The following is a 14,393-nucleotide window of genomic DNA, read 5'->3' as shown; positions in this document are numbered from 1 at the left end:
AAGTTACAAAAATGGAAAAATAGAAAACGGAGCAGGGCCTGGTGGCGCACGCTTGCAATCCCAGCATTTGGGAGGATGAGACCAGAGGATCGCAGTTTGCAAACAGCCTCAGATACTTAGTGAGGCCCTCTGCAACTCAGTGAGACCCGGGTTTAAAATAAAGATTAAAAAACAACGCAGGGGGTGTAGCTCGGAGGTCAAATGCCCCTGGGTTCCATCCCTAGACCCTCAAAAAGAAAGAAAACGGGCTGGGGGTGTAACTTGAAGGTAGAATACTTCTAGGTTCAACCAGAAAGAAAGAAGAAAGAAAGAAAGAAAGAAAGAAAGAAAGAAAGAAAGAAAGAAAGAAAGAAAGAAAGAAAGAAAAAAAGAAAGAAAGAAAGAAAGAAAGGAGCCAGATGTCGAGGCTCATGCTTGTAATCCCAGCGTTCGGGAGGCTGAGACAGGAGGATCGCGCAGGTTCGAAGCCAGCCTCAGCTACTTAGTGAGACCCTGTTTCCAAATAAAGTATAAAATAGGTCTGGGAGTGTAGCCCAAGAGGTAGAAAGCCCCTGAGTTTCACCCCTAGTACCACAAAAAAAAAAAAAAAGAAAGAAAGAATTCTGCACATAAATTTGGTTATTTGAAACCATACCAGCAGGGGCAGATGGGGGTGGCTGCTAACCTCCTGCCTTGGTATTTTGGGGTTCTCCGCACCAGCCTTGCTTTTCTGAGTTGCCTCTCTGCAGTCGTTGCACTTTTGGGCTGTGTGCGTGCGTGTGTGTGTGTGTTGCACGTACCGTGTGCATGTGCTATGTGCTGGTAATTTCATGTGTGCCAAGGGCGGGGGTGTTTTCTCCGCGTGCCTACCGTGCGAACCTGCACTCTAACCCTGGTTCCTTGACCTTGCGGGTCAGTGTCTAGCAGGATGGCCACATCTCCTCTTACAAGCCCCCCGGGCCCCCCGGAGGGTGGCTGAGCCCCCCCCCCCCCCGGGCTCCAGCAGCACGAGTCCTGACACGTGCCCGCCTCTCCCGCTCTCCTGCCCCGCTCACAGGCACGCACAGCTCGCTCGGGGCTGCGGCCGGGCCAGGTCTCCACCCCCTCCTTTTGCTCAATCGTCGGAATTTCCAGCCTGGCCGCCCCCCCCCCCCCCGCCGCGGGAGGAGGGGCCCAGGGCCCGCCCCGGCCGCGGGTACTTAACTGGCTCCGCCGGCCGCCGGCCAGCACCCAGCGTCCTGCCCAGCGCCCCGATGTGCCACTCTCGCAGCTCGCTCCCCACCATGGCCGGCCTGCGGGCCCCCTCGCCCGCCCCCTCCGCCGGCCCGGGGCTCCGGCGGGGCTCGGGCCCCGAGATCTTCACCTTCGACCCCCTCCCCGAGCCCGCGGCGGCCTCGGCCCCGCGCCCCGGCGCCGCCCGCGGGCCCCGAAAGCGCAGCCGGAGGGTCCTGTACCCCCGCGTGGTGAGTGTCCGAGGAGGGCGCGCGAGCCCCGAGGGGTGGGGGCCGCTCACTGGCCGAGCCTTAGCTGACCTGCCCCCCCGTGTCCCCCCCAGGTCCGGCGCCAGTTGCCAGCCGAGGAACCGAACCCTGCCAAAAGGCTTCTCCTTCTCCTGCTCGCCGTGGTCTTCTGTCAGATCCTGATGGCTGAAGAGGGTGCGCCGGCGCCCCCGGCCCGGGAGGACGCCCCCCGCGCCGCGCCCCCCGCGCCCCCCGCGGCGCCCCCGGGCCTCGAGCCGCTCAATCTGACCTCGGAGCCCTCGGACTACGCTCTGGACCTCAGCTCTTTTCTCCAGCAGCACCCAGCTGCCTTCTGACCCGGCCGCCCGCACTCCCCAAAGAACCCAAAACACACTAACGCACCGGGCGTATCTGGTGCGCGAGAGCGTATCCCAAACTGGGACTCGGCACACTACCGCGGAGAGAGGGGGAGAACCGCGTTAACTTATTTGTCACTGCTCCTAATTAATATTTATATGTATTTATGTATGTCCTCCTGGGTGACGGAGGGATGTATGCAATATTTATTTTAATTTATGCAGGGGTGCGAGGCGCGTCCCTGCCGTAGAAGATCTCTCGGGGACCCTCGAGCTCTGTGGGGCTGGCAGAGCCGGGGTGGGGGAGGGGACCGGGTGGGGGGCTCCTGGGCTGGCAGTCAGGATGGTGGCGGGTCGTAGGTTTAGGGGTGACACCCTGTCCTCCAGCATCTCAACGCTACAGGTCTACTGTGCAGAAGGTTGGGAAAAGGTCCGTGGTCTTCGATCCCCTCGAAGTTGTCCCTTAAGGGCGGCTGCGGGGTGGGGTGGGGTCACTGGACTGTCCGCGGGCGGCTGTGGGTCGCCCTGTATGTTCTATGAACACAAATAAATTTGATTTACTGTCAGCGGTCCTCGAGTGTATCTTTACAAGCGCCGATTCCCCACTGCCCAGCTCCGGGCGCCTGACCGTCAGGAGGCGCCGTGGTCACGTCCCCAGCCCGGGCCTCGAATTTTTTTTGGGGGGGGGGATGGAACCCAGGGGCATCTACCTCCGAGCTACACCCCCAGCCCTACATTTTTTATTCTTTATTTTGAAGCAGGGTCTCCCTGAGTTGCAGAGGGCCTCACTAGGTGGCTGAGGCTGTCCGCGACCCTCCCGTCCCCGCGCGCACCGCCGGGCCGGCCGGACACCCCCCACCCCCGGAGCCGGCCGGACACCCCCCCACCCGGAGCCGGCCGGACACCCCTCCCCGGGGCCAGCCTCCGGATGCGGCCGCTCGCTGCCCGGCCTGCGGCTTCCCGGAGATGGGGCAACCCTGCGGGCGGGGAGCTGGGGGCGGGGCGCAGCGGCCCCACCCCCGCTGCCGGCACCCCCAAGGCGCCAAGCGGGAGCCGCGGACCCGAGCGAGGCCTGCCGGGAAGGGGGCGGGCCGAGCGCGGGCGGGGGCCGGCGGCGGGGGCGGGGTGGCTTCTGCCGCAGCAACAGGGTGCGGCCGGGCGGGGGCCTGCCTGCGCGCGCACGCCGCCCCCCCCTCCCTCTGCGCGCCCCGCCCTCCCCGGACCCGCACCCCGGCCCGGGAGGTGAGGGGGAGGGGAGCCGGCCGCGCGGGGTGACCTCCGCGGCGGGAGGGGCGCTGGGGTCTTCGGGATCTCCCCGAGGACAGCCGTAGCCGGCCCTTTGGGGCAGAAGGGCCGGGCAGTGGCCCCTGCTGACCGGGAGGGCCCGGCCGAAAGGGGTGGGATTCGCTGCCGCCGGCGCCGCAGCGCCCTTCCCGTCCGCAGAGCCTTCTCCCTTCTCTGCAGTTCCCGCTGGGACCATGTTTTTCACTTGTGGCCCGAATGAGGCCATGGTGGTCTCGGGTAAGTAGCATCTTCCCCGCCAGTGACCCCCAAACCCTGGAAGCCTGGGCTCTGCCCCTCCCAGCCCCCAGCCCCCCCCCCCGGCTTCTGCCCCGCCCCTGGCCGCAGACCACCCAGCGGGCCTTCCCGCCCCTCCCCTCCCGAGGCCGCCCCCCATCTCCTGGGTCCTCTCGGGCGGGTAGCACCCCCTCAGTTTCAGCCCAGCGCCGCCGCACTGTGCCTTCACCTCGCAGGTTTCTGCCGAAGCCCCCCTGTCATGGTGGCTGGAGGACGGGTCTTTGTCCTGCCCTGCATCCAGCAAATCCAGAGGTAGGAGAAAGCCAGGGAAGGGACCCCCATATTCTGACTGTCTCTCTGCTCTTTTTCTTACTGTCCATCTCTTCTTTTCCTCATAGGATCTCTCTTAACACCCTGACCCTCAATGTCAAGAGTGAAAAGGTTTACACCCGCCATGGGGTCCCCATCTCAGTCACGGGCATCGCCCAGGTGAGGCTGGCAGAGCCTGCCCCAGGTCCACTCCCAGTCACCCCAACGACACATTGAGAATAGTGTGCCCGGGGCCTGTCAGTGCCTGCCCCAGGCATCTCTCTGCTGGGCTCCTGGCTCCTCCCTTTTCTCCCTGCTCTCAGGAGGGCTCCCCTTCTCTCCCTGCTGCGCAGCCCAAGCTCCAGGAGACCTAACGCCATCCTCCCCACCTGTCCCTATGCCGGCTGCAGGTGAAAATCCAGGGACAGAACAAGGAAATGTTGGCAGCGGCCTGCCAGATGTTCCTGGGGAAGACGGAAGCGGAGATCGCGCACATTGCCCTGGAGACGCTGGAGGGCCACCAGAGGGCCATCATGGCCCACATGACTGTGGAGGTGGGCCTGGGCACGGGCCATCTGGGGTGATGCCCGGCTGAGTGGAGCCCACGGACCCGGCCAGTCTGTGAGACACGGGGTACCCCGGGGCTTACGTTCCTTCTTCCTACCCTTCTGCTCTTCTAGGAGATCTATAAGGACAGGCAGAAATTCTCAGAGCAGGTTTTCAAAGTAGCCTCCTCAGACCTGGTCAACATGGGCATCAGCGTGGTGAGCTACACTCTGAAGGACATTCACGATGACCAGGTAAGACTTTCTTTCCCATTTAATTGACTCCCCACCACCACTTTTCTCTCTCTCTCTCTCTCTCTCTCTCTCTCTCTCTCTCTCTCTCTCTCTTTGGTATTAGGGATTACCCTCCAAGGTACACTCCAAGCCCTTTTTACTTTGAAACAGGGTCTCACTAAGTTGCTGAGGCTGGCCTCGAACCTGCAATCTTTCTATCTCAGCCTCCCAAGTACTGGAATTAGAGGCCTGTGCCACTGCACCTGGCAGCTCCCATTCTGCACCTGGCTGCTCCCATGCCTTTTTTTTTTTTTTTTTTTTTTTTTCCTTCAGTACTGGGGATGGAACCCAGGAGCATTTTACTTCTGAGCTATACCCTCAGCCCTATTTCTTTTTTTTTGGTGGTACTGGGAGTGGAACCCAGAGGCCTTCTACCTCCAGGCTATATTCCCAGACCTATTTTATATTTTTATTTGGAAACAGGGGCTCACTAAGTTGCTGAGAGCCTCACTAAGTAGCTGAGGCTGGATTCAAACCTGTGCGATCCTCCTGTCTCAGCCTCCCAAACTCTGGGATTACAAGCATGGGCTACCACGCCCAGCTCCCAGCCCTATTTTTATTTATTTTGAAACAGTGTCTCACTGAACTGCAAAGGGCCTCACTAAAGAGCTGAGGCTGTCTGCAAACAGATCCTCCTAGCATGCCCAGCTCTGCTTCTCTCTCCTCTCTCTCTCTCACTTCTCTCTCTTCTCTCTCTCTCTCTCTGTTTCTGTGGTACTGGAGGTGGAACCCAGGGGCTTTCTATCTCCTGTCTACACTCCCAGACCTATGTTACATTTTATTTGGAAACAGGGTCTCACCAAGTTGCTGAGAGCCTCACTAAGTAGCTGAGGCTGGCTTCGAACCTACACGATCCTTCTCTCTCAGCCTCCCAAGTACTGGGATCACAAGCGTGCGCCACCACGCCCGGCTCTGCTCCCATGTCTTAAACCCTCCTGATGACTCTGGCTCCTGCATTTCTCCTGCAGGACTATTTGCACTCCTTGGGAAAGGCTCGGACGGCACAAGTCCAAAAAGATGCCCGGATCGGGGAAGCAGAAGCCAAGAGAGACGCTGGGATCCGGGTGAGAGATGGGGTTGCTGCCTGTCAGCGGGCTCGTGGGACACCCCCTGGGAGATGCGCTAGAAGGGACACGGCTGAGGGCCGGTGGGGAAACGGCCACGGCCGGGGTCGGGTGAAGGCTCCACTTACTGCCCCGGAGCAGGCCCCCACCCGCGGCCTTCCTCTCTCTGCCCTGACTTCCTACCCGCCCTCTGCTTGCGCAGGAGGCTAAAGCCAAGCAGGAGAAGGTGTCCGCTCAGTACCTGAGCGAGATCGAGATGGCCAAGGCCCAGAGGGACTACGAGCTGAAGAAGGCCACCTATGACATCGAGGTGAACACGCGCCGGGCGCAGGCCGACCTGGCCTATCAGCTCCAGGTGAGTGCGATGCTCCCGCCCGCCCCTCGCTCCATCCAGCCCATCTCCCTTCTAACATGATCTTATTCTGGCTCTCCCTTGCTCACCTCCTGTGAGGAGAGACGGAAAGATGGACATTTTAACTGAAAAGCAGAGAAAAGACCAGGAGGGGATGTAAGCAACAGGGCATATGTGTTTGGGGCGGACTGCGCCCTGTGCAAGGGGCCTGGCTGACGGGTGAACACAGCCAGGGTCCAGCCGGGTCCACGGCCAGGCTGAGCTTGCACGGTCTGCATCTGCGCCAAGGAGGGGCGTCTGCAGAGGAGGGGGCGTCTGCACAGAGGAGGGGATGCCTTTTTCTAACTGTACAAGGGTACCCCATAGGCTAACAGCACCCTCAAAGAAAGGCAAAAGGAAGGAAATTGTGGAGCTGAGCACTGAATCTTGCAGTGATCTGTGGCAGACGTTGATGTTCCAAAGATGTGAAGCTCATCCATATTATCATAGGTTCCTTTTTTCTCTTTTATATGTGTGTGTGGGGGGGGTGCTGGGATTGGTTGTTTTTTGTTTTTTCTTTTTTTCTTTTTGGTGGTACTGAGGGTGAAACCCAGGGGCTTTTCTACCTCTGGGCTACACTCCCAGACCTATTTTATACTTTATTTGGAAACAGGGTCTCACTAAGTTGCTGAGAGCCTCACTAAGTAGCTGAGACTGGTTTCGAACCTGTGTGATCCTCCTGTCTCAGCCTCCCAAGGGCTGGGATTACAAGTATGCACCACCACGCCTGGTTTAGGGGTGCTGGGATTGAACTCAGGGGTTTTCTATCTCCAAGCTCTACTCACAGCCCTATTTGTTTGTATGTTTGTGTTTGTGTGTTTGTTCATTTATTTTACTGGGAATTAAACTCAAGGACATTTGACCTCTGAGCTACCATTCAGCCCTATTTTTTATTTTTATTTTGAAACAGGGTTTCTCTAGGTTGATGAGAGTCTCACTACTTGCTGAGACTTGCCACAGACCTGCAACCCTCCTGTCTTAGCTTCCCAAGTACTGGGATTACGAGCATGCACCACTATGCCCAGCTTCTATTGTTTATTTATTTATTTATTTATTTATTTATTTATTTACTTATTTTTGCAGTACTGGGGATGGAACCCAGGATCATTCTCCCCCCCTCCAAGCTATACCCCCAGCCCTATTTTTAATTTTTTTTTTTTTTTTTTTTTTTGTGGTACTGGGGTTCCTGGAAACCCTTCTACCTCCAGGCTACACTCCCAGACCCATTTTTATATTTTCATTTGGAAACAGGGTCTCTTAAGCCAGTGAGGCTGGCTTCGAACCTGCGCGATCCTCCTGTCTCCGCCTCCCAAGCGTGGGGATTACAAGCGTGCGCCACCACGCCCGGCTTTTACTTTCATTTTGAAACACTGTCTCACAAGGTTGGTGAGTCACTACTTGCTGAGGCTGGCCGCGAACCTGCGATCCTCCTGTCTCGGCCTCCCAAGTACTAAGATTATAGGTGCACCTCAGTGTCCAACTGGATTCCATGTTTGAGAATTTGCCTTTTCACTGAAATTTATTGGTAATCCCAAAATTAGTGCTTTCAGCACTTCTCCCCCTCCCCAGAGATTCAGACTAGAGACTTAGGAGAGTAAGGACTATCCATTTGCGTTGGGTGTGTTAGCACATGCTTGTAATCCCAGTACTTGGGAGGCTGAGACAGGAGGATCCTGGTTCAGCTACTTAGTGAAACCCTGTTTCAAAATAAAGAATAAAGCCGGGCGTGGTGGCGCACGCTTGTAATCCCCGCACTTGGGAGGCCGAGACAGGAGGATTGCACAGGTTCAAAGCCAGCCTCAGCTACTTAGTGAGGCTCTCAGCAACTTAGTGAGACCCTGTTTCCAAATAAAATATAAAATAGGTCTGGGAGTATAGCCCGGAGGTAGAAAGCCTCTGGGTTCCACCCCCAGTACCACCAAAAAATAAAGAAAGAAAGAAAGAAAGAAAGAAAGAAAGAAAGAAAGAAAGAATAAAACATAGGGCAGTGGGTGTAGCGCGGAGGTTGAATGACCTTGGGTCCCATCCCCAGACCTGCAAAAAAAAAGAAAAAAAGAAAAAAGAACTATACATTCAAGGCAGAGTGTGGGTTAGCCCAAAAGCAAAAGAGAGCCAGTTTCTTCTAGCGTAGACACTGTGCAGAAAGGTGGGCATTGTAGACATTGAGCAGACGCCCACAGAGTCCAGATGTGTAGTACTCAGATGAGGTCAGAACCAAGAGACATTCTATCTTTTTGTTTTGGTTTGCACACTGTAAACAGTGTTACTTTCCCAGGTGTGCTGGAGCGTGTCTGTGATCCCAGTACTGGAAGGCTGAGACAGGAGGATCACAAGTTCACCTCAGCATCAGCAACTCACCCACTTAGACTCAGTGAGACCCTGTTTCCAAAAAAATAAAATAAAATAAAATAGGGTTGGGAGTGTAGCCCAGAGGTAGAATAGCCCTGGGTTCAGTTGTCAGTACTGCAAAACAAACAGCAGCAGCAGCAACAACAAAAACCCAGTGTTATTTGATGGCATATTTACTGCCCCTCCCTGCTCCCCTTCTTTGAATTTTGGTGCTTTTTCTTGGTGATTTTGCTGTTTGCAGAGCTGGGCTCAGTGGTATGTGCCTATAATCCAACTACTTGGGATTTGAAGATCTCACAGGTCATGGCACTCATCTTCCTCTCCATGTGAGGCTGGTGGAACCGTGTGGAGGCCGCCAAGCTCTCCATCTCCATGACACCCTGGGACCAGCGGAGAGAGGCTGCTCTCCTGGGGTGTACGGGAGGGTTGTGGGGGCCCCTTTAGCCAGCTGTTGCTCCTTTTCCCTACTACATCTTTCATATAGGGCCCATCAGGCAGCCCAAGTTCCAGAATCCTGGGCCCGCAGTGAGATCACTCCCAGGATTGTGCTCTCAGATTCTGGAACTCCCTGCTGAGATGGGAGGATCACAGGTTTGAGGACAGGCTCAGCAATGTAGTGAGACCCTGTTTTAAAATAAAACATGCCGCCGGGCGTGGTGGCGCACGCTTGTAATCCCCGCTCTTGGGAGGCTGAGACAGGAGGATCATGCAGGTTCGAAGCCAGCCTCAGTTACTTAGTGAGGCTCTAAGCAACTTAGTGAGACCCTGTTTCCAAATAAAATATAAAATAGGTCTGGGAGTATAGCCCGGAGGTAGAAAGCCTCTGGGTTCCACCCCCAGTACCACAAAAAAATAAAAAATAAAAATAAAAATAAAATAAAATAAAACATGCCAGGAAGATGGTGCATGCTTGTAATCCCAGCATTTGAGAGGCTGAGACAGGAGGATCGCGGTTCGTGGACAGACTCAGCTACTTAGGCCTTCTGCAACTCGGTGAGACCCTGTTTCAAAATAAAGAATAAAGCCGGGCATGGCGGCGCAGGCTTGTAATCCCCGCGCTTGGGAGGCGGAGACAGGAGGATCGCGCTGGTTGGGAGCTAGCCTCGCTGGCTTGAGACCCTGTTTCCAAATAAAAAATATAAAAAAATAGATCTGGGAGTGTTTCCCAGAGGTAGAAGGGCTTCCAGGAACCCCAGTACCACCAAAAAAAAGACAAAAAAAAAAAAAATAGGGCTGGGGGGGTATAGCTCAAAGGTAGAACGTGCCTGGGTTCAATTAAAAAAAAAAAAAAGGAAAAGAAGCTGGTCACAGTGGTTACTTCTGGGGAAGAGAACCAGGTGGTTTGGGCAGAGGTGGGAGGAAGTCTTCACTGTTTAGGTTTTTTTTTTTTTTTGGGGGGGGTGGAACCCAGGGGCATTCTACCTCCAAGCCACACCCCCAGCCCTATTTTTAATTCTTTAGTTTGAAACAAGGTCTCACTGAGTTACAAAGGGCCTCACTCAGTAGCTGAGGCTGTTCGCGAAGCACGATCCTCCAGTCTCAGCCTCCCAAATGCGGGGATTATAAGCGTGCGCCACCACGCCGGGCTTACTTTTTATTTTGAAACAGGATCTTGCTAAATTGCAGAAGCTGGCCTCAAATTTGCCATCCTCCTGTCTCAGTCTTCCCACTCCTGGGATTACAGGCTATCCCCTCTTGGAAAAACAAAAAACAAAACAAAACAAAACAAAAAAACAACAAAAAACCTTTCTGCTGTTGGCATAGTCGGGGCTGGAGTCGATGGCAGCAAAGACAGAAGTGGATGGGTTTGAGCAGAGACAGAAGATGGCCCTCGCCTGTCCCGCACCCTCAAGGCGTTGTTGGTGCCGAGGAGGAAGGCACAGAACTTGGAGGCTTCTCAGCCGCCCCGAGGGAGGACGGCGAGCAGCCCCGCTCCTCCAGCTCCTCCAGCTCCCCCTCCTCCCGGTCTCCTCCAGGTGGCCAAGACCAAGCAGCAGATCGAGGAGCAGCGGGTGCAGGTGCAGGTGGTGGAGCGCGCCCAGCAGGTGGCGGTGCAGGAGCAGGAGATCGCGCGCCGGGAGAAGGAGCTGGAGGCGCGCGTGCGCAAGCCCGCCGAGGCCGAGCGCTACCGGCTGGAGCGCCTGGCCGCGGCCGAGAGGTGAGCGCCCCCTGGCGGTGCCCGGCCCCGACGGCGCGGCCTCCGCCTGGGCGCCGGTGGCAGGGTCTCAGGCTCCTCCCTCGCTTCCCTCGGTCCCCAGGTCCCAGCTGATCATGCAGGCCGAGGCCGAGGCCGAGTCGGTGCGGGTGAGTTAGGAGGCGGTTGTGGGTTGCTGCTAGGCCTGGGGTTTCTTGTCCTCGACCCCGACCCCGCCACACGTGTCCCGCCCCCTCCTCAGATGCGCGGGGAAGCCGAGGCCTTCGCCATAGGGGCCCGAGCCCGGGCCGAGGCCGAGCAGATGGCCAAGAAGGCGGAGGCCTTCCAGCTGTATCAGGAGGCGGCGCAGCTGGACATGCTCCTGGAGAAACTGCCCCAGGTCTGGCGGAGGGGTGGGGCTGGGAGAGGAGGTGCCAGAACCGGGGACCCCCGGGGGGGGGGCCCAGGTGAGCCACCGGAGCCAGGCGGGGTGGTGCACACTTGTAATCCAGTACTTGGGAGGCTGTCAGGAGGCTCGCGGGCATTTAAGCCAGTGACCAAAGGGAGGAAGACGATGGCGGTATCCACGTCCTAAGGGTTACGTGATGAGGGGTGCGTCACCTGGGACGGCTCTCGCCCACCAGGTGGCAGAGGAGATCAGCGGTCCCTTGACCTCAGCCAATAAGATCACACTGGTGTCCAGCGGAGGTGGGACCGTGGGGGCATCGAAAGTGACCGGGGAGGTCATGGACATCCTCAGCCGCCTGCCGGAGAGCGTAGAAAGACTCACGGGTGTCAGCATCTCCCAGGTGAGGCTCCCTGGGGATGGGTGGAGAGAAGCTGACTTCCTGGGTCACTTCTCCAGCCTCCAGGAGTCTGGGAGGCCTGAGCCTTAGCCCCTTCCGGTGTGTGGGACACAGTGCTAAGCTTCTGCATGGAGTAGGTTTTGTTTATTTCAAATCAAAATTTGTTTGTTTATTTAAAATCAAATCACCTTTCGTATATATAATATTTTGGAAAGAAGCTACTTCCAAGCTAGGTGCAATAGTAGCACATGCCTGTAATCCCAGTAGTTGGGAAGCTGAGACAGGAGGAATACAGGTTTGAGGTCAGTCTCGGCAATCTTAGCAAAGCCCTCAGCAACTTAGCAAGACCGTTTCAAAAAAAAAAAAAATCATATAAAGGGTTGAGAGTAGCTCAGAGGTAGAATGCCCTTGGGTCAATCCGCAGTACCCCAAAAAAAAAAAAGTATTGGTTCATACCCTTGGCCATCAAGCCGGGTTCTTGGAGCCTCCTTGAAGCCCGCAGGGGAGGTTAAAGGCTGTGAGGGTCCCAGGGGAGCTCCGGCCCCTCCACCCTCTTCAGCAACCTGTGTCCCAGTGTCTTTGCTGGGGGGAAATGCTGAGGTAGGGAACCATAAAAACCATGAGTGGTAGTGCACACTTGTAATCCCAGGACTTGGGAGACTGAGACTGAAGGATCGCAAATGCACAGCCAGCCTCAGATATTCAGTAAGGCCCTAGCAACTTAGTGAGGCCCTGTTTCAAAATAAAATAGGGCTAGGGGTGTAGCTCAGAGGTAGAATGCCCCTGAGTGTTCAATCCCCAGTACCTCCCTACACACACACGCACAAACACACACACACACACACACACACACACACACACACACACACCAGAGGCATGGTGGTGCACACTTATAATCCCAGTACTTGGGAAGGTGAGACAAGAGAATCGCAGGTTCTAGGCCAGCCTCAGCTGCTTAGTGAGGCCCTCTGTCACTTAGTAAGACCGTTTCAAAATAAAATAGGAGCCGGACGTGGTGGCACACGCTTGTAATTCCAACGCTTGGGAGGCTGAGACAGGAGGATCACACAGATTCGAAGCCAGCCTCAGCTACTTAGTGAGACCCTGTTTCCAAATAAAGTATAAAATAGGTCCAGGAGTATAGCCCGGAGGTAGAAAAGCCCCTGGGTTCCACCCTCAGTACCACAAAAAATAAAAATAAATAAAATGAAATAGGGTTGGGGGTCCAGGGATACCATTTCAAAATAAAATTGGGCTGGGGGTGCAGCTCAGAGGCAGAATGCTTGTGGGTTTAATCCCCAGTACCACACACAACAGCAACAAAAATAAACTCACACGCTTGTAATCTCAGCATTCAGGAGGATAGCGATTCGTGGACAGCCTCAGCTACTTAGCGAGGCCCTTCGCGACTCAGTGAGACCCTGTTTCAAAAATGAAGACTGAAAAAATAGGGCTGGGTGTAGCTCGGAGGTAGAATGCCCCTGGGTTCCATCCCCAGTACCAAAAAAAAAAAAAAAAAAAAACAACCTCTTGGACGCAGGTCCTCCCTACAGCCCATTTTCCTGGTGGGCCAGGAGAGCAAGCACCTGGTTGCCAAGTGACACCCGCTTTTATCTTTTTTTTTTTTTTTCTTCAGGTCAACCACAAGCCTTTGCGCACAGCCTGAGCCCTCAGTCCACACCGGTGCCCAGCCTGAGTCTCAAGTTGCCTGAATGGTCCCCCTGCTGCATGCCTGCCGGCGGCCTCCCCAAGCATCAAAGCATGTCTTTTGACAGTGGGGTCCCCCCTCCATATTCCTTGCCAAATAGCCTGTGCCTTGCCTCAAGGGGGTGCTCCGCTCCGAACCCCGCACGGCCATGACTGCCTGTAACCTAGGGGTCCTGTGCCATTCCTCATGACCCCACACTACCACATCCCAATTTATTTAATTTCCTTATTAAATATACCAGGCCTGTCTGTGGTCTAGAATTCTTTCCTGACAAAGATGGTCTGGAGTGTCTTGCCAAGTTATTTGATGTGAATACTGATACTTATAGGAAATAAAACAGAACCAATTCAAAAGGATGCTAGAATGTACCTTGTCCACATTCAGTGGTTTGTTTGTTGTTTAGTGGTATTGGGATTCCTGGAAGCCCTTCTACCTCCAGGCTACACTCCCAGACCTATTATACCTTTTATTTGGAAACGGTCTCTTAAGCCAGCAAGGCTGGCTCCAAGCCAGCGCAATCCTCCTGTCTCTCAAGTGCAGGGATTACAAGCATGCGCCACCACGCCCAGCCAGTTAAGTTTTATAGACTGGGAGAAGACAAGTTATTTGTATAGTTAAGAGGGTTTTTGTGTGTGTGTGTGTGTGCGTGGTACTGGGGTTCCTGGAAACCCTTCTACCTCCAGGCTACACTCCCAGACCTATTTTATACCTTTTATTTGGAAACGGTCTCTTAACCATTTCCTTCGTGATCCTCCTGTCTCCGCTTCCCAAGCGCGAGGATTACAAGCGTGCACCACCGTGCCCGGAAAGAGTTATAATTTTTTCCCCAAAAATGTTGGTCCTCGTCAGAAAAGGATGCTAAGATAGAAGGAACGTTGGGAATTGCATTAGTTCCTAGAATTACTGAAATTATATGGTCAAGGGAAATACTAAATACAGCTCTCCCTGGGTATCCCAGGGGGGTTAATTCCAGGATGCCAAAACCAGTGGACACTTAAGTCCCAAAATAAAACGTACAAAGTAGCATAGAATTTACATACAACTTGTACATTCTCTTCTGTACTTTATAATTAATTTATTTATTTATTTGTGGGTCTGGGAATGGAGCCCAGGGGCATTCAACCTCCAAGCTACACCGCTGCTCTTTTTTTAAATCTGGAGGGCCTCAATAAGTAGCTGAGGCTGTCCACGAACCGCGATCTCCGGTCTCAGCCTCCTGAATGCTGGGATTAAAAGCATGTGCCACCACGCCCGGCTTCTTTTCTGTACTTTCAGTTATCTCTAGATTACTTACAATACCTAATGTTATATAGTTATATTATCTACATATAACAAGGGAATAGCAGCTTGTTACATGTTCAGATGCTGATTTTCAGGAGCAGGGACTTCCTATCAGACACTGTCTGGGTGTGTAATCCCTGAGGATAGAGGGGCTGAATTAAAGTTTAAACTGCCTTTTTTTTTTTTTTTTTTTTTTTTT

The 14,393-nt window shown here is 54.6% G+C and overlaps 2 protein-coding genes across 6 annotated transcripts; both read left to right on the top strand.

Annotated features, from left to right (window-relative positions):
* Positions 1-1,232: 1,232 nt before the first annotated feature.
* IER3 (immediate early response 3) lies at positions 1,233-1,795 on the top strand (the record flags this gene model as incomplete). The annotated part of the gene is made up of 2 exons (XM_080710725.1): positions 1,233-1,442; positions 1,535-1,795. 2 exons carry the CDS (start codon positions 1,233-1,235, stop codon positions 1,793-1,795), a joined length of 471 nt encoding a protein of 156 aa, XP_080566851.1.
* A 1,478-nt stretch (positions 1,796-3,273) lies between these two features.
* FLOT1 (flotillin 1) lies at positions 3,274-12,871 on the top strand (the record flags this gene model as incomplete). Of its 5 annotated transcripts, none has more annotated exons than XM_080710555.1 (12): positions 3,274-3,316; positions 3,550-3,625; positions 3,712-3,754; positions 4,033-4,176; positions 4,303-4,422; positions 5,430-5,525; positions 5,728-5,880; positions 10,242-10,423; positions 10,524-10,569; positions 10,662-10,799; positions 11,044-11,208; positions 12,842-12,871. In XM_080710555.1, 12 exons carry the CDS (start codon positions 3,274-3,276, stop codon positions 12,869-12,871), a joined length of 1,236 nt encoding a protein of 411 aa, XP_080566681.1. The 5 variants fall into 5 exon arrangements, with proteins under 5 accessions (XP_080566681.1, XP_080566679.1, XP_080566680.1 ...); XM_080710553.1 differs by having other exon boundaries at positions 3,712-3,802; positions 4,306-4,422; XM_080710554.1 differs by having other exon boundaries at positions 3,712-3,802; positions 10,524-10,563.
* Between the last annotated feature and the right edge of the window lie 1,522 nt (positions 12,872-14,393).

The sequence above is a fragment of the Muscardinus avellanarius genome (genome assembly GCF_963383645.1).
Source record: "Muscardinus avellanarius genome assembly, chromosome: 14".
Classification (NCBI taxonomy): Eukaryota; Metazoa; Chordata; class Mammalia; order Rodentia; family Gliridae; genus Muscardinus; species Muscardinus avellanarius.
The sequence above is the reverse complement of the archived record's forward strand: the minus strand, read 5'-3'. Positions and strand labels throughout refer to the sequence as shown.